Raw genomic sequence first — 22,500 nt, 5'->3', positions numbered from 1 at the left:
GTTTTAACGCATATTATGAGAAATTGCAACGCGAGAGTTGGCAACCTCGCGCGTATGAATGGCGCCACGAGGAACCTTGAATTCTAACCTACCTGCAGCACGTGTTCCAGCAGTGCCAGTCAGTCAGTGGGTGCCAACTGCACGGGGAAGACGAAGGGCCCTTTCACTCAAGCCCTGTGTGTGAAATAGAAGGACTTTATATGTAAATTTGGAAACATCATAATTGAATATACATGCGCGCCATAAGCTGAGTCCGACCATGGGGGCTACGGTGCTGAGTTTCTTCTATTGCGTGGCCATTTTGTCTTCTGCGAGCAGTTTGAGGGTGAGTGTTGAAGAAGAGGGTGAGGTTGAGTGTGGAAGAAGAGGGTGAGGGTGAATGTCTGAGACTTTGAGGGTGAGTGTGGAAGAAGAGGGTGAGGGTGAGAGTGTAAGTAGTGAGTGAGGGCGAGTTTGAGGATGAATGGGTGCAGATACACAAATGTGTTCACAAAAGAGAATAAGGAATAAGGACAAAAAGGAGAAAGACACAATAAGAAATGAAATTGAATTGTGACGTTTCGAGCACGTCAAGAGCTCCACACCAGACGAACAAATAACAAAAATGGACGATTCATTTTGCTTATTCATTCGTCTGATGAGGAACCCTTGACGAGTTCGATACGTCATTATTCAATTTCATTTTTATTATACATATTTCCTTATCACTTTGAGGGAATTTGAGTGCGAGTGTGAAAATAGAAGATCAGGGTGAGTGCTTCAGAGGAAGTGTGTAAAAGGCAAAGAAATAGGAGACATGAAGAAATGACATAAAAAAAAAATACGGAAAGGCAAAAGCAAAATGATAAAGAAAAAAAAAATGCGAAGGTCATGTCGCTTTAACGCTTAATGGGAAAATAACACCTTCCCTTCCAAATATAACAATACCAATACAGATGCTTATAATTGGCTGATGGAGATCAACAGTTATAATAGGAACAATAACTCTATTTTGATGAAGAGGAAAAGTAGTAATGGTGATGATAATAATGATAATGATATTGCTAGTACTAATAATGATAATGGCAATGATGATGATGATATAATGTTAAAAAAGTTATCAATATTATCATCTTTATTATGAATCATGATAATAATGGCAATTATAATCATATTAATAATCATTATTACTATCATCCCCATAATGGTAACATTATATATTACAAGGCTAATGATAGTAAAAATGATACTACTACTAATAATGAAGTATTTCTATCATCTCTATTATGATTTTATCGTTATTATTACTATAAACATTATTGCTACAATAGTTATTGTTTATATCATTATTATATTGGTATCCTAGAGGAGTAAGATGACTCATCTTACTGAAGGAGGTGTAATGTGCTCCTTGGGTCCTCTAACCTGTAGATTTGTTCCTTGGGCAAGGCAAAGTTACCACAGTGCCCCCGATCAGACGAGAAGCCATGGCGGATGGTGCTCTAAGCGGATAATACGTTTCTTAGTTATGGTTTTAATGTCAATGAGATGAGCAGAAGTCCTCGATAGTCTGGAGTCGATGACCGGGATTACAGTTTCGAAGATATTACTAACCAGAGAAGACTACAGGAAATCACTTTGATCATCGTTACTCCAGTCAGTTCATGTGTGCAGTCACAGAATTATATAAATCGGCAGAGATAGCATGATATTAGGATAGAACAAAAAAAATTGCATTATAAATAAAAAGACGAATATAATAGAAGTTGGAATTAAGTGGCCATGATAATAACGATAATGATAATAACCCTAGTATTATAATAAAATACTTATAACAATGACGGTGATAATAATATAATGGTGAGGGCGAAGATTAATAATGTATACAAGCAAAATAATTTACAATAACAATGGTATTGATAATAATGAAGATGGGAATGATAATGATAACTGTCAGTAGTAATAATAACAATTGTTAAAATGATGATAACGTGAAAGCAATATGACGACAACCATGATGAATGATAGTGAATGTAATACAAACATTATGTTACTGTTGATTTTGATAATATTTACAACTGACGATGAAAATAGACTAGTACATTATCTGCTACAAATGACAATGTAATAATATAAAAACAACAACGATAATGCTGATTATAATAATAATGCTGATAGTACTCACCACCGTGATACTTATTAAATGTCATTAGCAATGAAGATAATGATGACAGCGGTGATAATATGGAAGATAATGACAATGATAGTGGTAATGATAACAGTGATGGTGATGATAATTATTGATAGTGATAGTCGTATTTGTGGTGATAGTAATCGTAATGATGGTAATGATCATAATAATAATAGTCCTTATGACAAATCCCATTGCTATGGTAATGGTAAAAAGGGTAATGACAATATTAATGGTAGTGATGATGATGAGCATATAGACTGTTATCGCAATAGTGCTAATCCTATTGATAATAATAATAAGACGATATAACAGTGATACAGCAAGTCATATCGAACATATGATAAGTTGCTGAAAAAACAGTAATCATTCAGATATGAAAGTTAATACCATTATCAATAATCTTATCATCTTGAACAGTGACACGACTTTTCTACATGAAAAAAAATGGATTAATGGAAATCGAAATAAATGAAACCACTCATAAAACGGTTACGTTTAAAATAATCTCATTTATAATAAACCAATAGTAATAAAATCCTCGTTGTAAAGTTAATTCATTTCTATTGGATAAAAAAGGTGACTATGATCATTTCTGATGATAGTGATAATGATAATAATGGCAATTATCATTATCATCATCACCATCATTATCATCGCCATTATTACCGTTATCATTGTCAAACTATTACTATCTACACATAATCGTTATCATCATGCACATTATCATTTCAGTATTGTTATCATCATTAGTTGTAGTAGTACTTTCATCATTATTATTGTCTTTGTTGCTCTCATTACCATTATCACGGTTGTTATCCTCTTTATCAACACAATTTTCCCTGCGGTTACTCTTCTTAAAATAAAAAATAAAAAATAGAAAAATCAGAAGAAATAGCATCCGTCTTTAACGATCTGTGCAATTTCTTGTCCTTTTTAACTCGGCATTAGATTATAAGCATCAATCTCCATTGGTAATTATAGTGAGGTTGATATGTGTGTGTGTTTCTTTTCTTTTTTCTTTTTTTTTTTTCTTTATTTATTTTCTTTTTTTCAATCATTCCTGTATGAATCGTATCTTTTCATTGGGTTGTCAGTTTCTTTAAACGTAAAACTAATCACTTTACTTTTTGTTGTTGTTATCTTTATCACTATTATCCTCATTATTACAATTATAATTATCATAATCATTATTATCACCATCAAATCTTTTTTATATTTCATAGGTTAAGTTCATTAATAAATTCCAGATTGTTAATAAATTCCAGATTTTTGGTTGTGATTTTATCTCTTATTACAAATCTTCTCCGAATGTCATTTCTTATTAACAACATCAAACGCAATTTCTCGTTAGTAAGTTGCACGAAATTCCTCGTAGATATTTCTCTTTATTAATCTTTTAGCAATCTATGGGGAGAATACGCCCTGTTCTACTAACACCCATGTTGTTGTCCCCTTTCTGTGTTTTTTTTTTTTCTTTTTTTCTTTTTTTACCCTCCCCCCATCATTTCACCTGCTCCAAACTCTGAATTTATATATAGTGGGCATATAAACTTAACTTTTGGAAAATCTGAGCTTCTAAAATAGCGGCAATAAAGTGCTATAAAGCCCCAAGCCATGCGAGGCTCCCCGTGGCTTCTGCGTGGCTTCCAAAACCAGCGGAAGAATAATGGTCAGCTGTTTCCGCCGCCCCCAAGCACTAGCGCAGTTCTGAGTATCGTTATTTCGTTATTTGTGTTATACTCTTTACGAAAATAAGGAGTCAAGCCGTACCAATCTAGCACTCTATCACACAAGTCCCACGGAAGAGGCATCTACAGCCTCTTACACACACACGCGCGCACACACACACACACACACACACACACACACACACACACACACACACACACACACACACACACACACACACACACACACACACACACACACACACTCACACACACACACACACACATAATTTTTATCATTGTTGTTATTATTATTACTATTATTATTATTATTATTATTACTATCACTATTATCATTATTGTTATCATTATTGATGTTATCATTATTACTATTATCATCATTATTATCATTATTATTATTATTTGTTACAATAATGATAATTATTATTATCATCATCATTATCATCATCATCATCATCATCATCATCATCATCATCATCATCATCATCATCATCGTTATTATTATCCTCATCACCATCATCCTTATAATCATTATTATCGTTATTATCATTATCATTATTTTCTATCATTATTATCCTTACTATTTATATTTATTTTTGTACCTTGTCGCACCGCTACCGCAAGAGATTTCGTTTTGTTGTTACCATTATTTCTCTATTTCATGTTATATCATTATCACTATTATAATTGTCGTTTATCATCATCATGATCATCATTATTGCTGTTGTTAATTACTAATGATATTATTATTATTATTATTATTATTATTATTATTATTATTATTATTATTATTATTATTATTATTATTATTATCATTATCATTATGAATATTAGCATTATTGTTTTCATTATCACTATCATTGTTGTTATTACTGTAATTATCATTATTATTGTTTTTGTTATTGTTTTTATCATTATTATTATTATCCATTATCATGTCCATTGTTGTTTTTGTTATTAGTATTACTACTATTATTATCATTATCATGTTATTGTTGTCATTATTTTTTATCGTTATTGTCATTAGTATCATTATTATTGTGATTATTATCATTATTATTATTAGTAGTAGTAGTAGTAGTGCTACTATTATTATCATTATTATTATCATTGCTACTGATATTATTACCATTATGTTATCGTTATCATTATTATTATTATTATTATCATCATCATATCATTATCATTACTACTACTACTATTATCATTATTATCATTATTATTACTACTAGTAGTCGTAATATCATTATCATTATCATTGTCATTATTATTAGCATTATTATCCTCATCATCATCATCATCATAATGATAATGATGAAGTAATAATAATGATAATAATAATGATAATGATAATAATAATAATAATAATAATAATAATAATAATAATAATAATAATAATAATAATAATGATAACAATAAAGATTATGATGATAACAAGAATAATGAATGTCATTATTACAATAGTAATAATGATTGCAAAATGATTATCAAAACAATAAGATATGGAAATGTAACAATAATAATAATGATTGTAATGCTGAAGCAATACTAATTTCAGTACTGTAGTATGCATGTGTATGTGTCTGTTAAAGAGGAAAGAAAATCAGAAAAGAAAGAGAGAGAGAGAGAGAGAGAGAGAGAGAGAGAGAGAGAGAGAGAGTGGGGGGGGGGGAGAGACAAAGAGAAAGAGGGAGGCAGAGAGGGAGAGAGAGATAGAGAGGGGGAGAGGGAGAGAAAGAAAGAGAGGGAGAGAGGGTGAAAGAGAGAGAGAGAGATACAGTCAGACAAACAGAAAGACAGACAAATAGATGTATATAGACAAGTATGTATGTAGACAAATAGACAGAGAGAACCAGTTAGAAAAAGAGAACGATAGATACAAGTAGATGAATAGATAGTTAGATAGACAAAGAAAAAAGAAACACGTAGAGAGAGAGAGGAGGAAAATATAACAAACGGATGTGTGTTGTAAATTTTGCCATCATTTATATTCACCTCTTTATGCAAATTTGTTATTTTGTTGTTTTTGTTTTTCTATTTTTCTCTGATGCTTTATTGTTCTTAATCCAGCTACGTAAATGGATATTATAAGGCTATGAGGTAGCGAGGAGGGGGAGGGGGGGAGGGGGGTTGAATACGTATGAATATTTTTTTTTTCTCTTTATATATATATATATATATATATATATATATATATATATATATATATATATATATATATATATATATATATATATATATATAATTTTGGACTTTCCGTTTTCATACTGTGTCATTTGGTGTTCCGGTTCCAATCTTCATAATCTTTTTTCACTATTTCATTCACGATCTTCACAAATAAGTTATGAGTCGTTCACAATCTGTACAGTTTTACAACAGTCATTTACGACTTTTCATTGACATTCCCCACTTCATTTATAGTATTCACCATCATTCACAATTTTCACAACCTCCTCTCCTTCATTCACAATTTTCACGACCTTCTCCTTTATTCACAACCTTAATTCCTCTCCTTCATTCACAATCTTTACAACCTTCTCCTTCATCCACAACCTTCCTCTCCTTCGTTCACAATCTTCACAACCTCCCTATCCTGCATTCACAATTTTCACAACCTTCTCTCCTTCATTCACAACCTTCTCCTTTATTCACAACCTTAATTTCTCTCATTCATTCACAATTTTCACAACCTTCTCTCCTTCATTCACAACCTTCACAACCTTCTCCTTCATCCACAACCGTAATTCCTCTCCTTCATTCACAATCTTCACAACTCCCCCCTCCTTTATTCACAATCTTTACAACCTTCTCCTTCATCCACAACCCGCACTACTTTCTTCTCCTTCATTCACAATCTTCACCTTCCCCTTTTACAATCACAAACAACCTTCTTTTTTTTCCCCAAAGATTCACCTGCAAGACTCACCTGAGCGACTGGAACCTGAGATAGAGAATCGGATCTTCTCTCACAGATTGCACCAACGTGAGTATTCATTCTTTCATTTATACATTCGTTTCTCTATGTTTTGTTGTTGTCGTTATGATTATTATCATTTTTGTTGCTGATTATTATTATCAATATTGTCATAATCCTTATTTCTCTCATTATTATCATCATTATTATTATTATTATTATTATTACTTTTTGTTGCTGATTATTATTATCAATATTATCATAATCCTTATTTCTCTCATTATCATCATCATTATTATTATTATTATTATTATTACTTTTTGTTGCTGATTATTATTATCAATATTATCATAATCATTATTTCTCTCATTATTATCATCATTATTATTATTATTATTATTATTACTTTTTGTTGCTGATTATTATTATCAATATTATCATAATCATTATTTCTCTCATTATTATCATCATTATTATTAGTATTAGTATTACTTTTTGTTGCTGATTATTATTATCAATATTATCATAATCATTATTTCTCTCATTATTATCATCATTAATATTATTATTATTATTACTATTATTGTTATTATTATTGAATGTAACCTACAGTCAAACAATAGAAATCATAGAAACACTATAACATGAAATAAATAATGATAATAATAATAATAATAATAATAATGATGATGATGATGATGATGATGATGATGATAATGATAATGATAATGATAATGATAATGATAATGATAATGATAATGATAATGATAATGATGATGATGATGATTATACAATAATAAGAATAAAACTAATAAAAAGAAAATAACGACAGAAAACTAATCAAAATAATAAAAACAACAGACTAATTAAAAAAATAATAGGAACAACAAAAACTGATAAACATAATAACACAAAACCTAACAAAAACCAAACCTCACAAGCGATTTCCTAACCTGAATTTCCTTCCCGCCTGTGACGTCATCGCACCCCATGACGTCATCCCACCCCGTGACGTCATCCCACCCTGTGACGTCATCTCACCCCGTAACGTCATCCCACCCTGTGACGTCACTCGCAACAGCATCCGGGCCCTATCGCGTATTACGAAGCCTCCCACAGCGCTATGGGCGGGCGGCGGACGGTACCGCGGGCGTGGGCGGGTCGGCCTTCGAGCTCTCGCTGCCGATCGACGGTTCCGAGGTCCACCTCCAACTCGAACCGATCGATATAGCTTCTCCGGGACTGACGCTGAGGTGATCCTTGTTATGTCCGGTTTCTTTATTTTATTTCTGTCTTTTTTTTTTTTTTTTTTTTTTTTTTTTTGGGGGGGGGGGTTGTTATGTCCGTTTTCTTTATTTTATTTCTGTCTTTTTTTTTTTTTTGGGGGGGGGGGTTGTTATGTCCGTTTTCTTTATTTTATTTCTGTTTTTTTTTTGGGGGGGGGAGGGTTGTTATGTCCGTTTTCTTTATTTTATTTCTGTTTTTTTTTTTTTTTTTTTTTGGGGGGGGGGGGTTGTTATGTCCGTTTTCTTTATTTTACTTCTGTTTTTTTTTGTTTTTTTTTGGGGGGGGGTTGTTATGTCCGTTTTCTTTATTTTATTTCTGTTTTTTTTTTTTTTTTTTTTTGGGGGGGGGTTGTTATGTCCGTTTTCTTTATCTTATTTCTGTTTTTTTTTTTTTTTGGGGGGGGGGGTTGTTATGTCCGTTTTCTTTATTTTATTTCTGTTTTTTTTTGGGGGGGAGGGGGGGTATTTGTTTATTTGTTAATTGCTTTTTTTATTCTGTGTTTGGTAGTTTTTTGGGTATATTTTTTCTTGGTCAGTGTGAAATACCTAACCTCATTTGAAAGACCTAACCTCATACCACATATCTCACCTCATAAAACATACCTAACTCCATACCACAACCAAACCTCATACCTAACCTCACACCACATACCAAACCTCATACCGCATACAAAACCTCATACCACATATCAAACCTCATCCCACATACCAAACCACATTTCTAACCTCATAACACATACCCAACCTCAGACCACATACAAAACCACACGCCACATACAGAACCACATACCACATACCCAACCTCATACCACATACCCAACCTCAGACCACATACAAAACCACATACCACACACAGAACCACATACCACATATCAGACCACATACCTAACCTCACACAGAACCACATACCACATACCTAACCTCATACCACATACCACTCACACCTCTCTCACTGCCCACAGCTTCACCGACGACCCCAACAGAGAAGTTCCGGCGCCTCATAACTGCATGTTCGCCGGGGCCTCTGGCGACACATGGGCGGTGATGTCAGTCTGTGATGAGTTGGTGAGGATCTGCTGTACCTGTGTCATGACAGTGGTAGCCATGTGTCACTTTATCGTGTCACTGTGTCACTATAGCCAAGAGTGGGACCTGTTGTTAGATATTCTTTATTATTATGTCACTGTCACTATATCCAAGAGCGGGACCTGTTGTTAAATATTCTTTATTATTCACTGTCACTATATCAAGGAGCAGGACATGTATTTAAATATTCTTTATTATCATTTCACTGTCACTGAACCCAAGAGCAGGACCTGTTGTTAAATATTCTTTATTATCATTTCACTGTCACTATACCCAAGAGCAGGACCTGTAGTTAAATATTCTTTATTATCATGTCACTATGTCACTATATCAAGGAGCAAGACATGTAAAATATTCTTTATTATTATGTCACGTCACTATATCCAAGAGCGGGACCTGTTGTTAAATATTCTTTATTATCATTTCACCATGTCACTATACCCAAGAGCAGGACCTGTAGTTAAATATTCTTTATTGTTATGTCACTGTGTCACTATACCCAAGAACAGGACCTGTAGTTAAATATTCTTCATTATCATTTCACTCACTATACCGAAGAACAGGACCTGTAGTTAAATATTTTTAATTATCATGTCACTATACCCAAGAACAGGACCTGTAGTTAAATATTCTTTATTGTTATGTCACTATGTCACTATACCCAAGAGCAGATCGTATGGGCAAATATTCTTAAATTCTTCACTGTATCGTATTGAAGAATGAGTAGGAAAACACTCTACTGTGTTGATATTTATGGTAGAAAAAAAAACACAATGCACAAACTAAATTTACTGAAGTGAGATAACGGAGGACGATTCTGAAACTGTTGTCTCACTTATTTCAATAAATTTAGTTTGTACATTGTGGGTTTTTCTACCACTGTCATATCTTTTCCTGAGTATCACTTCTTACTGTGGTGTTATATTCTCCACTATGTTGTGTTAGTATACTGCCCGAGCAGAACATCGCTGTGATATCTTCTTCGCTATATCATACTAGTATACCCAAACCTTCTACTGATATATTCTTTCGTTATGTCATACCAGTATCTCTTAAAATCCCACTGATATACGTTTCGCTCTATCATAACAGTATACCCGAACCTTCCACTGTAGTATATAATTCACTGCATCATACCAGCATACCCGATCTGAATCTCCACCTTACGTCACTCTACCACACTGATATATCCAATCAAAAATACCCACTAAATGACATATTGATATTTTCTCCTCATTCGTCGTACTAAAATCTAACCAAAGTCGAACCACCCACCATAATTCCATTTCTTCTTTTTCTTCTTCGTCTTCCATATCACCCACCATAATTCCATTATTTCTTCTTTTTTCCGTATAACCCACCATAATTCCATTTTTTTCTTGTTCTTCTCTTCCGTATTACTCACCATAATTCTTTTTTTCTTCTTCTTCTCTTCCGTATCACCCACCATGATTCCTTTTTTTTCTTCTTCTTTCTTCTTCCGTATCACCCACCATAATTCCATTTTTTTCTTCATCTTCTCTTCCTTATCACCCACCACAATTCCTTTTTTTTCTTCTTCTTCTTTCTTCTTCCGTATAACCCACCATAATTCCTTTTCTTTTCTTTTCTTCTTCCCTATAACCCACCATAATTCCATTTCTTTCTTCTTCTCTTCTCTGAATTCCAGAATGGAGTGGTTGACCATCTCGGGAAAAGTTTCGAGGTCGAGGCTGTGGACTCCCTGAGCGCCAGAACGCGGAGAGACGTCGAGGAGAGCAGCAGGTACATCATCACCAGAATTGAGAAGAGGCTCTCGGAAAACGCAGGTGAGTTCCGTGTTTCGAGAGGGAGAGGGAGAGGGAGAGGGGGGGAGAATAGGAGAGAGAGAGGAAGAGGGAGAGGGGGGGAGAATAGGAGAGAGAGAGTTGGGGGCTCTCGGAAAAATGCACGTGAGTTCAGTGTTTCGAGAGGGAAAGGGAGGAGGAGAATAGGAGAGGGAGGGAGGAGAATAGGAGAGAGAGGGAGGAGAATAGGAGAGAGAGAGGGAGGGAGAATAGGAGAGGGAAAGGGGGAAGAATAGGAGAGAGAGAGGGAGGAGAAATGGAGAGAGGAGGTGTGAGGGAAGAGAGAGAGAGGGGGGCTCTCGGAAAGCGCAGGTGAGTTCAGTGTCTCGAGAGGGAGAGAGAGAGGGGGAGAATAGGAGAGAGGGAGATGGGAGGGAAGAGAGAGGGGGGGAGAAGTAGGGGAGAAAAAGAGAGGAGGGAGGGGAAGGTAGAAAGGAGGAGCAGGAAGAGTGAGAAAGAGAGTGAGTAAGAGAGTGATATATATGTGTTTGTGTGTGTGTGTAGATAGATAGATAAATAGATAGAAAGAGAGAGAGAGAGAGAGAGAGAGAGAGATTGTGGGGAGGGAGAAGAAAAGAGAGGATGAAGACAAGGGAAGAGAGAGAGGGATAGAAAAAAAAACAAGGAGTGGGAAAGTGAGAGGAAGAGCAAGGGCAAGAACGAGAGAGAAAAAAAAAGAGACAGACAGACACACAACCAAAGACAGAAAAAATATTCCTCCTCCCTCTTTCCCCATTTTCATTCTACCTTATCCTCCTCCTCCTCCTCCTCCTCCTCCACTCACAGCCCTCCTCCCAATCGCTCCCCGACAAGCGAAAGACGAGGAGGACGAAGAGGAGGACGTAGAGGCAAGGGAGAGCGACGAGGAGGCACTGCCGAGGAGGTGGAAGCGAGCGGCTGCGGACAAGTACACGATAGAGTTAGCGGTCTACGTGGATCGAGCGCTTTATCGCTACGTGAAGAAACGCTACCCGAGCCTCAATCAAGACCAGAGGACGCTCGATATCGTAATGACTATTGTTAATGCTGTGAGTTTTGTTGTCTTTTTTTTTTAAGTTCGTATTTTTCGTTTTTTTTTTTTTCTTTTTTTTCTTTATCTGCGTTGGTTTTTTATGTTGATTTGAGGGTCTTGTGGCTCTCTTTCGTTCTACTTTTCTCCTCTCTTTCTGCATCTCTCTCTCTCTCTCTCTCTCTCTCTCTCTCTCTCTCTCTCTCTCTCTCTCTCTCTCTCTCTCTCTCTCTCTCTCTCTCTCTCTCTCTCTCTCTGACTCCTCCTTTTATTCTTCTTTTCCATTCCTGATTCCGAATTCAGTAGACTAGTACAATGTCCTCCAGTTCTATTCATTCATGCAACTGATATTTAGTACAATATTATACCACATTTTATAGCTTTTCTTTATGCGTCAACCCCCCCCCCCTCCCTCCTCTAACCACTCCACCTCACTCCACCAAGCTTCAAATTCCCTTCCACCCCGTCACACTACCCCACTCCACCTCACTCCACCACTCCACTCCAACCTCAGCCTCCCTTCCACACAGGTCCACCGCCTCTACTCGGATAAATCTCTCGGGAAGTACAAGATTGCGATGTTGGTGAAGAAAGTGGAGGTTCTGCCCACTGGGAAGCCCAAAGCGGCAGACGGGGACATATACTCTTACCTCAAGAACTTCTGTGTGTGGCAGTCCTCGCAGAACCCGAAGGTAGGTGAGTGGGAGGGGGGGGGGGGTTGGAAGGTGGTGGATGGGAGATAGGGAGAGGGGAAGGGGAGTGGGAGGGAGGGAAGGGAGGGCAAGAGAAATGGAGAGGGGAAGGGAGAGAAAGGTGGGTGGGAGTGAGAGAGAGAGAGAGAGTGGAAGGGAAGGACTGTGAGGGGAAGGAGAAGGGAGAGGATGAGGGGAAGGGAGGGGATGGGAGAGTGGGAAGGTGGGAGGGAGAGAGGAAGGGAGAGGGTGGGGATGGTTTGAGGGAGGGAGGGAGGGCTTGCCTACCCAAGGGAGAAAGGAAATAAGCCCCCCAAATTTAGTTCAGGTTCGCTATGTTTTCATATCAAGGTCACGTTATTCGCCCTGAAACAATAGGAATGACCTAAAACTCCCTTTCACTGACCTCACTTCCTCCTCGCCCCCTCACCGGCCTGTGACCTTGTCTCTGTTGTTTATTTCCTCTCATTCCTCATTACCCGCCCTTCTACCTTTCCTCTCCCTCCCTTGTGACTCAATACCTCCCTCCCTCCCCCTTCCTTCCTTCCTCCTCTCTTCCCTCCCTCCCTCTCCTCCCCTCCTTCCTTCCCCCTTCCCTCCTTCCCTCCTTCCCTCCTTCCTTCCCCCTTCCCTCCTTCCCTCCTTCCCTCCCTCCCCTCCTCCCCTCCTTCCTTCTTCCCCCTTCCCTCCCTCTCTCCCTCACTCTCCTTCCATCCCTCCCTTTATGATTCACTATCTCCCTTTTTTTCACCCCTCCCTTCTCCATCCCTCATTCACTCCCCCACTCCCTTTCTCTCCCATCCGACACAGAGCCAGGGAAATGCCCTTCCTCATAGGTAGGGGAATGTTCTTAAAAAAGAAAAAGAAAGTCACCGGCTAGTAGAAAGAAATAGCAGTAGTACGCTAGGGTAAAAGTCCTCCTATCTCCCTCCTTCCACCCCATCTTCTCTCCCTCTCTCCCTCCCTCCCTCCCTCCTTTCCCACCTCCATCTTCTCCTCCCTCTCTCCCTCCCTCCCTCCCTCCTCCTTCCACCCCATCTCTCTCTCCCTCTCTCCCTCCCTCCCTCCCTCCTTCCACCCCATCTTCTCTCCCTCTCTCCCTCCCTCCCTCCCTCCTTCCACCCCATCTTCTCTCCCTCTCTCCCTCCCTCCCTCCCTCCTTCCACCCCATCTTCTCTCCCTCTCTCCCTCCCTCCCTCCCTCCTTCTTTTTATCTCTCCTCCCACCCCCTCTTCCCTCCTCCCTCACACCCTCCCTTCCTCCTTCACACCCCCTCTCTTCCTTCCATCCCCCTCCACTCCTTCCCTCCCTCACACCCCCCTGTCTTCCTCCCATCCCTCCCTCAAAACCTCCCCCTCTTCCCTTCCTCCTCCCTCCCTCACACCCTCCCTCTCTCCCTCCCCACTCCACCCTTTCTCTTCCCTCACACCCCTCCCTCCCCTCACACTCTCTCTTCCTCCCTCCCTCACACTCTCTCTTCCTCCTCACTCCCTCACACACCCCTTCCTCCTTCACACCATCCCATCCCTCCTCTTCCTCCCTCCCTCCCTCCCTCACACTCTCTCCCTTCCTCCCCTCACACCCTCCCTCCCTTCCTCCTCCTCTCCTTCCTCCCTCACACCCTCCCATCCCACCCTCACACCCTCTCTTCCTCCCATCCCTCCCTCCGCTTACTCCCTCCCCTCCCTCCCCTCAAACCTTCCCCTTCCCACTCCCTTCCTCCCTCCCACCCTCCCTCAAACCTCCCTCCCTCCCCCTCTTCCTTCCCTCTTCCACTCCCCTCACACCCCCTCCCATCCCTCCCTCACACCCTCTCTTGCCTCCCTCACACCCTCCCTCCCTTCCTCCCTCACACCCTCCCATCCCACACCCTCACACCCTCTCTTCCTCCCATCCCTCCCTCCCTTACTCCCTCCCTCCCTCCCTCAAACCTTCCCCTTCCTTCCCTTACTCCCTCCCTCCCTCCCTCAAACCTTCCCTTCCCTCCCTTCCTCCCCTCACACCCTCCCTCAAACCCTCCCTCCCTTCCCCCTCTTCCTTCCCTCTTCCTCCCTCACCCCCTCTCTCCCTCCCTCCCTCCAGACCGGCGAGAAGAAGTGGGACCACGCCCTCCTCCTCTCGGGGATGGACCTGTGGAACGAGCAGCGGGACCAGAACTCCACGGTGGGCCTCGCCTACGTCGGCGGGATGTGCTCCTCCACCGTCTCCTGCACCATCAGCGAGGGGACGTCCTTCGCCGCGGCCTACATCGCGGCACACGAAATCGGACACAAGTGAGGAGGCGTTGTTGGTGGCGTTCGGGAATAAGGATTTAGAGTTTGCTAATTAGTTGATTGATTTAGAGTGGAGCACGAAATCGGACACAAGTGAGGAGGCGTTCTTGGTGGCGTTCGGGAATGGGAATAATAATAATAATGATAATGATAAGGATTTAGAGTATGCTAATTAGTTAATTAATTTAGAATGATAATGATGTAGAGTATACTTAAATACATATTATTTATTTATCTAATTCTTTTCAACACCTTATAAATTTCTTATCTATATCATTTCTGTTTTTTCTCTTTTTCTCTTCCATTTCTTATGAATATACTTCTATCTTTTTTTTACCTATTTTTATCTTTATCTTTTCTATTCTTAATCTACATCTTACCTACTTATCTACATCTTATCTATTCATTATCTACATCTTACCTACTTATCTAAATATTATCTACATCTCTTCTACTTCTTATCTACATTTCATCTATTTTTCATCCACATCTTATCCATTTCTCACCTATGTCATATCTATTCTTTATCCACATCTCACCCATTTCTCACCTTTATCATATCTATTCTTTATCTACGTCTCATCTATTCTTCATCCACATCTCATCCATTCCTCACCTTTATCATATCTATTCTTTATCTACGTCTCATCTATTCTTCATCCACATATCTATTTCTCACCTTTATCATATCTATTCTTCATCCACATATCTATTTCTCACCTTTATCATATCTATTCTTCATCCATTTCTCACCATTATCATATCTATTCTTTATCTACGTCTCATCTATTCTTCATCCACATCTCATCCATTCCTCACCTTTATCATATCTATTCTTCATCTATTTCTCACCTTTATCATATCTATTCTTCATCCACATCTCATCCATTCCCCACCTTTATCATATCTATTCTTCATCCACATCTCATCCATTCCTCACCCGCGTCATCTCTCTCCCGCAGCCTGGACATGCGCCACGACGGAGGCTCTGACGCGTGGATGTGCAAAGGGAAGCAGTTCCTCATGTCTTCTGTCATGTCATCGGGAGCCACCACCTGGTCCTCGTGCTCCAAGGAAGCGCTCGGGAAATTCCTCAATTCGGGGAGGTCAGTTGAGGAGGTCTTTTATTTTTATTTTTCATTTTTATTTTTATCTTTTTTATATATTTTTTTATTTTTATATTTTTCTATATATGTATCTTTTTATTTTTATTTATTTTTGTATATCTTTTTTATTTTTTTATTTTTTATATATATATATATTTTTTTTTTATCTTTTTTTTTTTTTTTTTTTTTTTTTTTAAGGGGGAGGTTGTTTGTGTCTGGTAATCTTTGTATGGGTTTCTTGGTGTGTCTGTCTGTCTGTCTTTTTTTCTCTCTGTTTTTTTGTGTGTGTTTTTTTTCCTTGGGTTTGTTTGTGTCTGTAAATAATTGTGTGGGTTTCTCTGTTTGTCTTGTCTGTCTGTCTGTCTGTCTCACCCCCCACCTCTCTCTCTCTGTCTCTCCCTCTCTCTCTCTCTCTCTCTTTCTCTCTCTCTCTCTCTCTCTCTCTCTCTGTCTCTCTCTCTCTCTCTCTCTCTCCTTCTCTCTTTCTCCCTCTCCTTCTCTCTTTCTCTCCCTCTCCCTCTCTCCCTACCACTCCTCCACCTAACCCCCCCTCCCCTTTCTCCCTCGCAGCGGCAGATGCTTGACCTCGACCAAAAAGCTGGATGACCCCAGGAAAGGTCACGGCGGCAAACTGCCAGGGAGGAGATTCGGTGCCAGCGAGCAGTGCCACTACATGTACGGCGCAGGATGGGATTTCTTCTCGTCAACTGAGAGCCCCTTTAATGTAAGTGTTTTTATTGTGTTTATTTTTATTATTATTATCCTATTTTTTCTTCATTTTTTTCCGTTTTTATGTTGTTGTTTTTTCCTCTAAGAGTGTGGTTTTAGTTTGGTCTATCTTGGGTTTCAGGGATTTTAGTTTTGCTAGGTGTTTTTGTGTGTGTGTGTGTGTGTGTGTGTGTGATCGTATTCTATCCATCTTGGCGTTTGTTGAATCAAAGAGAATTTAGAGCCGACTTTTCCGAAGGTCCCGCGGCGGTAAACATAGAGTTGCCAAACGCATTCTTCTTATCTCGGTTATTTTCATGCAAATTCGTACTCATATTGGTTATATATATGACGGTACAACCCATCATAAGATATCAAAAGTCACCCTAGTTATTATATTCTAAAATACTATGCACTAGTCGAAAAAATAACCAATATAGTAAAACAGCTAGTCGACAACCGCCGCCATTCCCATTACGTCATAGGAGTGGGCGGAGCTTAGCGGCGTGTCCCGCCTCCGATCATGAGACCGGTATTAATCGTCACCGGAAAAGATGGCCTTTCTATTCTTTTGTTGACGTTTCTAGCCGTTTCCTAGATTGCTTCTTGGTGAATTTATCTTTTCTTGTTATTTATTTATTTATTTTTCTTTGTGTGTGTGTGTGTGTGTGTGTGTGTGTGTCTTGTTATTTGTTTTATCTTTCGTTGTGCAGGATGCACGGTTTTTACTATTCTACTTTACGTTCGTGTGTTCATTCGTGTCTTGATTCCTACTTCAAAGAACATCTGTAATTCATCGTCTTCCTTATTTCATTCAGTTTATCAAGACAATTTATTCGTATCTCGTTTTCCCACTTTCAGAACGTCTGCAAAGAGATCTGGTGCAAAAAGGGATTCAAGCTCAGAACTCCCTCAGCCTCGGCTCTCGAAGGAACGCCCTGTGGTCCGCTGAAGGTACGTCCTTCTCGCTCTCTCGTTTCACACGTTCCTCTTATCTTATTCTTTTCTTATCAGGCGCTTTTTTTCCCTGAGAAGGTGAGTCCCTCCTCCCTCTCTCTCTCCCATTTCCATGGCTCAAAATCCTCTGTCGATGTGTTTTAGACCAGTGTTGTCCAAATATCTTCGCCTATTGCACCCTTTATTACTTTCTTGTACTGTTACGTAACCCCCCCCCCCCTGTCCACCATGGCTAGACAAGCTGTTTTAATTGGAATAATGCAAATAATATACTAATCATGAAAAGACAGCATTTGCAGGAGTGTTAGTCAATAAATTCGAATTATATACATGAATAAAAAAGAGGATTTGATAACGAAATGCTTTAAAAATACTTATTATGAGATGTGAGGCGTGTGTTCCTTGTTTGTTCACGTACCCCTATGATCTCTGTCGTGGATCCCAGTTTGGACAACACTGCTATAGACTACTTCTCACTCTGCCTTCCATTCGTATTGCATATTAGAAGCAGCCTTAATTCTCGTCCTGGAAGCAACTCTTTTATTTTGGTTGCGATGCGTTCATAGCTGCGTTCGCGGAGTATCCTACGAACCTCGTTTCATTCTTAATTTGTTTCGCTTGCTGGAGAGACGCATCTTCCACACAGGATTTTGCGCAATGCTATCCACCTCCGTCAACTGTACAATATTGCTCCACGATAGTCCATCAAATCCTGTCACTGGAACTGAAACACAGTAGTCCACGTAACACCTTTTATGCAGATGAAGTCAAAAGAGGACAGCATTGTGTATGAATTGCAATCCGCTCGCACTCTTTTTCGTGCAATTGTGAATGCGTAGGAGCTTTCCAGCTACTTGTGAATGAGATCGTAGTGTCTCATCTTTTCGAAGTCTAAAGAGACATACATGTAAATACACCACACACACGTGCGCGCGAAAAAAAAGAAAAAAAAAAAACAAGCACATACACACAAACACACACGATCTAACAAGCACATGCACAAACACACACACATATATATATAATGTGTGTATGTATATATATATAAATATATATATATATATATATATATATATATATATATATATATATATATATATACAGAGAGAGAGAGAGAGAGAGAGAGAGAGAGGGGGGGGGAGGGAGGGAGGGAGGGAGGGAGGGAGGGAGAGAGAGAGAGAGAGAGAGAGAGAGAGAGAGAGAGAGAGAGGAGAGAGAGAGAGAGAGAGAGAGGAGAGAGAGAGAGAGAGAGAGAGAGAGAGGAGAGAGAGAGAGAGAGAGAGAGCGAGAGAAAGAGAGAGAGAGGGAGGGAGGGAGGGAGAGGGGCAGGGAACGAGAGAGAAACAGATGGAGATAAAGAGGGAGAGAGAGAGAAAGAGAGTGCATGGACAAGAAAACTTGTACAAAGACACATACACACACACACGCACAGACAAAGAAACAAACACATGCACACAAACAAACACATGCACAAACACACAGAGAGAGAGAGAGAGAGAGAGAGAGAGAGAGAGGAGAGAGAGAGAGAGAGAGAGAGAGAGAGAGAGAGAGAGAGAAAGGGAGAGAGAGAGAGAAAGGGAGAGAGAGAGAGAGAGATTACCAGACATGCCATATATATATATAGGACACCCTATCTTTCAGATCTGCAAAAGAGGCAAATGCAAGAGAGTGGCACCGCTCGATAAAGACGGAAAGAAGAAACTGAAGGAAAAGAAGAAGAAAAAGAAGAAGAAGGAGAAGAAGGAAGAAAAGAAAGATTCCAAAAAGATCGTTAAAAAATCTAAGAACAAGGGAAATAAAAAGAAGAAAGATAAATCAAAGAACAAAAAAACTAACGTCGACGAACTGGACCTCACGAAGAAAAAGGGCATAGTGAAGAAGAAGAAAGAAACCAAAGAGAAGAAGAAGAAGAACAATAATAAGAAACTGACGGTTAACCTCGGCGACCAGACGACGGTTAGAACGAAGGAGAAAATATCAACGAAGTCGAAAAAGCCCCGAAAGAGCTGGCGAGTCAACACTCCAACGCACATTGTCCTTAAGGAACGAGTTGGCTTCGTCGAGGGGAAAGGCTGGAAGATAAAAGTCTTGAGGATTCGGAAGACGAAGAAAATGATCGAAGCCGAAGGAGGAAGCGGTGAAGGCGAGAAGAAGAAGAAGACGAGAGTGAAGACTTGTAAAGGAAGGGATAGGAAAAAGTGTAAAAGATTTAGGAAGAAGAGGAAACGGACGAATAAAAATCTAGTAAATACGATCTTGCAGAGCTCTTCCACCACAGATACTCGCTGTCAGTTGCAGAAAGTGAAGAAAGTGAAGGGAAAAGGCTGGTGGGTCCGATTACCTCTTGACTGCCTTCTGCAAGGCAGCGGGATAGAAAAAAATGGAGGGTAACGGACTTATTTCTTATTGTTTCTTTTTTGTGTCTCCGTCTTTGCTTCTTTTAAAAGATATTTTACGACGAATTGCAGATACAAGTCTACACTCTATCCAAAGACTGAAGGACAAATTTGCATTAGAAAAAAACGTAAAAAATAAATACAATAACGAATTCTGACAATGTCTACAAAAATCAAATGTAGGGAGGCATTACTGATGACTAAAATATTAATTATCTCGACAACGCAAAGAAATGTGACTAAGAAAATATGAACAAATGAATATTCAATAAAGGTTAGATATTAAGATACAAAATATATATAGCTTTCTGAACATCATTTTCGGAAAGAAGAAAACATCAGTCATCGCTCATCGGATTCAAAATTTTCCATTGCATTTTCCATTGTTTTACATTTACAGTCATGTACTTTTCTTATTTCATTAAGATGTATAAAACATGACAGAATGAACATGATCACGTGTGAATTCATGTCTTCAAATACTTATCCAGATTTACTAGTCTCCTTGTTTTATCTGTACAACAAAGTATTTATATATAATTTTCAACAAGTAATTTATTCAAATACTATTTATTAATGTAGCGACCACTTGATATTATAAGGTATGTATTTTTCTATTTCCTTGATGGATTTAATTAGGTAGGGTTACTAAAAGAGAAGAAAAATAAAAAAAAAACTACATATACCATTGAATCAGTAACATTAGAGAAAAAATGGGCGTTCTGCTTAGGTTAAATGGTTAGTTAGTTATTGTCCTTAACAGTTTCCTTTCAAAAACTACGAGTTTTAATTATCACTTGATTTTTACTTTGCCGAATCCCCTTGATTTTCTTAGATCTCAATTTGTTGTAAGAAAACAATGTTGTTGTTTTGTTATGTCACGGATGAGGAATAAGGGGGAAATGGATTATAGAAATGGGTTTAGTTGTTATCTCTCTCTCTCTCTCTCTCTCTCTCTCTCTCTCTCTCTCTCTCTCTCTCTCTCTCTCTCTCTCTCTCTCTCTCTCTCTCCTCTCTCTCTCTTTCTCTCTTTCCATGTGTGTGTGTGTGTGTGTTTATGTGTTCGCACCTATGTGCGTTTGTGTGTATTTACCTATCTATCTATCTACTCATACATCTCAATCTTTCAGTTTTATCTCCCTATCTTTCTTCCCCCAATAACCTCCTCCAATCTCACTCGACGTAGATATATTCATCACGATTTTTTTTTCTAACTCGTATTGAAATAGTTTAGGGCTGCCAGACCGCGCGTGGCATTCCGTGCAGCTGGCCGCCATGAAAGCATTCGGCCGCCTTTGTTTAGCATCCGCCGCCAAAACGCTAGGCTTGTGTACGTCAGCGCCCGGACCAGGATGCTGGTATAACAATAGCCTGCAATAACAACACTGGCGCAATTTTAGAACAAACATCAATAGCCTTCGGTCTGTCCTTTTTTTTAACGCCAGCTTTTCGACAATGCACAACCCGGAATTATGATCGTGTTAGCTGTCGTTTCGCGGGTCGTGTAGCAGTGTGAGGAATTTCTTGAGACTGAAAGGTTGAGAGAAATAAGTTGTTCCTCTTTTTTTTTCATTTTACTTATGCGAACTCTGCCAAAAGGCTAAATGTTAAAAGCTTTTAGTTGTTTTGTTAATCTTGGGTCGGAGATTTAACCCGGATATGTCTTAATAGTTTCCTACTTTTTTTTCTGTTTTTTTACTCTGTCTCCGCCTTTACGAGTCTGTCTGTCTGTCTTTGTGGCCGATATGGGCACTGTATCTCTCTCTCTCTCTCTCTCTCTCTCTCTCTCTCTCTCTCTCTCTCTCTCTCTCTCTCTCTCTCTCTCTCTCTCTCTCTCTCTCTCTCTCTCTCTCTCTCTCTCTGTCTCTCTCTCTCTCTCTCTCTCTTTCTCTCTCTATATCTATCTGCCCCTGGCTTCTCTCTCTCTCTCTCTCTCTCTCTCTCTCTCTCTCTCTCTCTCTCTCTCTCTCTCTCTCTCTCTCTCTCTCTCTCTCTCTCTCTCCCGTTGTGTGGGTGCCTGTGTGTGCATCTATCTATTCATCTGTCTATCCATTTCTCAATCTCTCTCTTTCATTCGATGTTTATTGCTATATTGTTTAATTATGTTTTGTTTTTTTTTTCCTTATTGTAATTTTTCGTATTTTTGAAAAATGGCGGTTTATCGTTTTCATAATCGATGTCATTTTGTAAGGTTTTAATTCTTCATCTTTTACTCTTGATATTTCTTTTACGAGAAGTGAATTGTGACAGCATGTGAGTGTGAGATCTTTTGAATCTTGTTATTAATTTATTGTAGCTTAACTTTTGTACGGTTTTACTCACTTTGTTATTTCTTGTAGAACACTTTTTTTTTCTTTTCTTTTTTGTTACACTGTACTTTTCTTTT

General features: G+C 39.0%; 1 protein-coding gene across 3 annotated transcripts in view; it reads left to right on the top strand.

Moving 5' to 3' along the window:
- LOC113812598 (A disintegrin and metalloproteinase with thrombospondin motifs adt-2) overlaps nucleotides 1–22,500 on the top strand; it is a 37,058-nt gene that overhangs the window by 10,525 nt on the left and 4,033 nt on the right. The window contains exons 1-12 of one of the 3 annotated variants that reach the window (XM_070144110.1): nucleotides 111–325; nucleotides 6,769–6,844; nucleotides 7,857–8,028; nucleotides 9,024–9,126; nucleotides 10,817–10,955; nucleotides 11,760–12,001; nucleotides 12,513–12,674; nucleotides 14,757–14,947; nucleotides 15,910–16,053; nucleotides 16,624–16,777; nucleotides 17,623–17,715; nucleotides 19,360–21,102. In XM_070144110.1, coding sequence (XP_070000211.1) covers nucleotides 260–325; nucleotides 6,769–6,844; nucleotides 7,857–8,028; nucleotides 9,024–9,126; nucleotides 10,817–10,955; nucleotides 11,760–12,001; nucleotides 12,513–12,674; nucleotides 14,757–14,947; nucleotides 15,910–16,053; nucleotides 16,624–16,777; nucleotides 17,623–17,715; nucleotides 19,360–20,109 — 2,292 coding nt within the window. In that variant the 5' untranslated portion in view covers nucleotides 111–259 and the 3' untranslated portion in view covers nucleotides 20,110–21,102. Of the gene's footprint in view, nucleotides 1–110; nucleotides 326–6,768; nucleotides 6,845–7,856; nucleotides 8,029–9,023; nucleotides 9,127–10,816; nucleotides 10,956–11,759; nucleotides 12,002–12,512; nucleotides 12,675–14,756; nucleotides 14,948–15,909; nucleotides 16,054–16,623; nucleotides 16,778–17,622; nucleotides 17,716–19,359; nucleotides 21,105–22,500 lie in introns of those variants that run through there. The other 2 variants (XM_070144111.1, XM_070144112.1) reach the window with 2 other exon arrangements.

This window comes from Penaeus vannamei, chromosome 31 (assembly GCF_042767895.1).
Source record: "Penaeus vannamei isolate JL-2024 chromosome 31, ASM4276789v1, whole genome shotgun sequence".
In the NCBI taxonomy this organism is placed as follows: Eukaryota; Metazoa; Arthropoda; class Malacostraca; order Decapoda; family Penaeidae; genus Penaeus; species Penaeus vannamei.
Note: the sequence above shows the minus strand (reverse complement) of the source record. Positions and strands in the feature narration are given on the sequence as shown.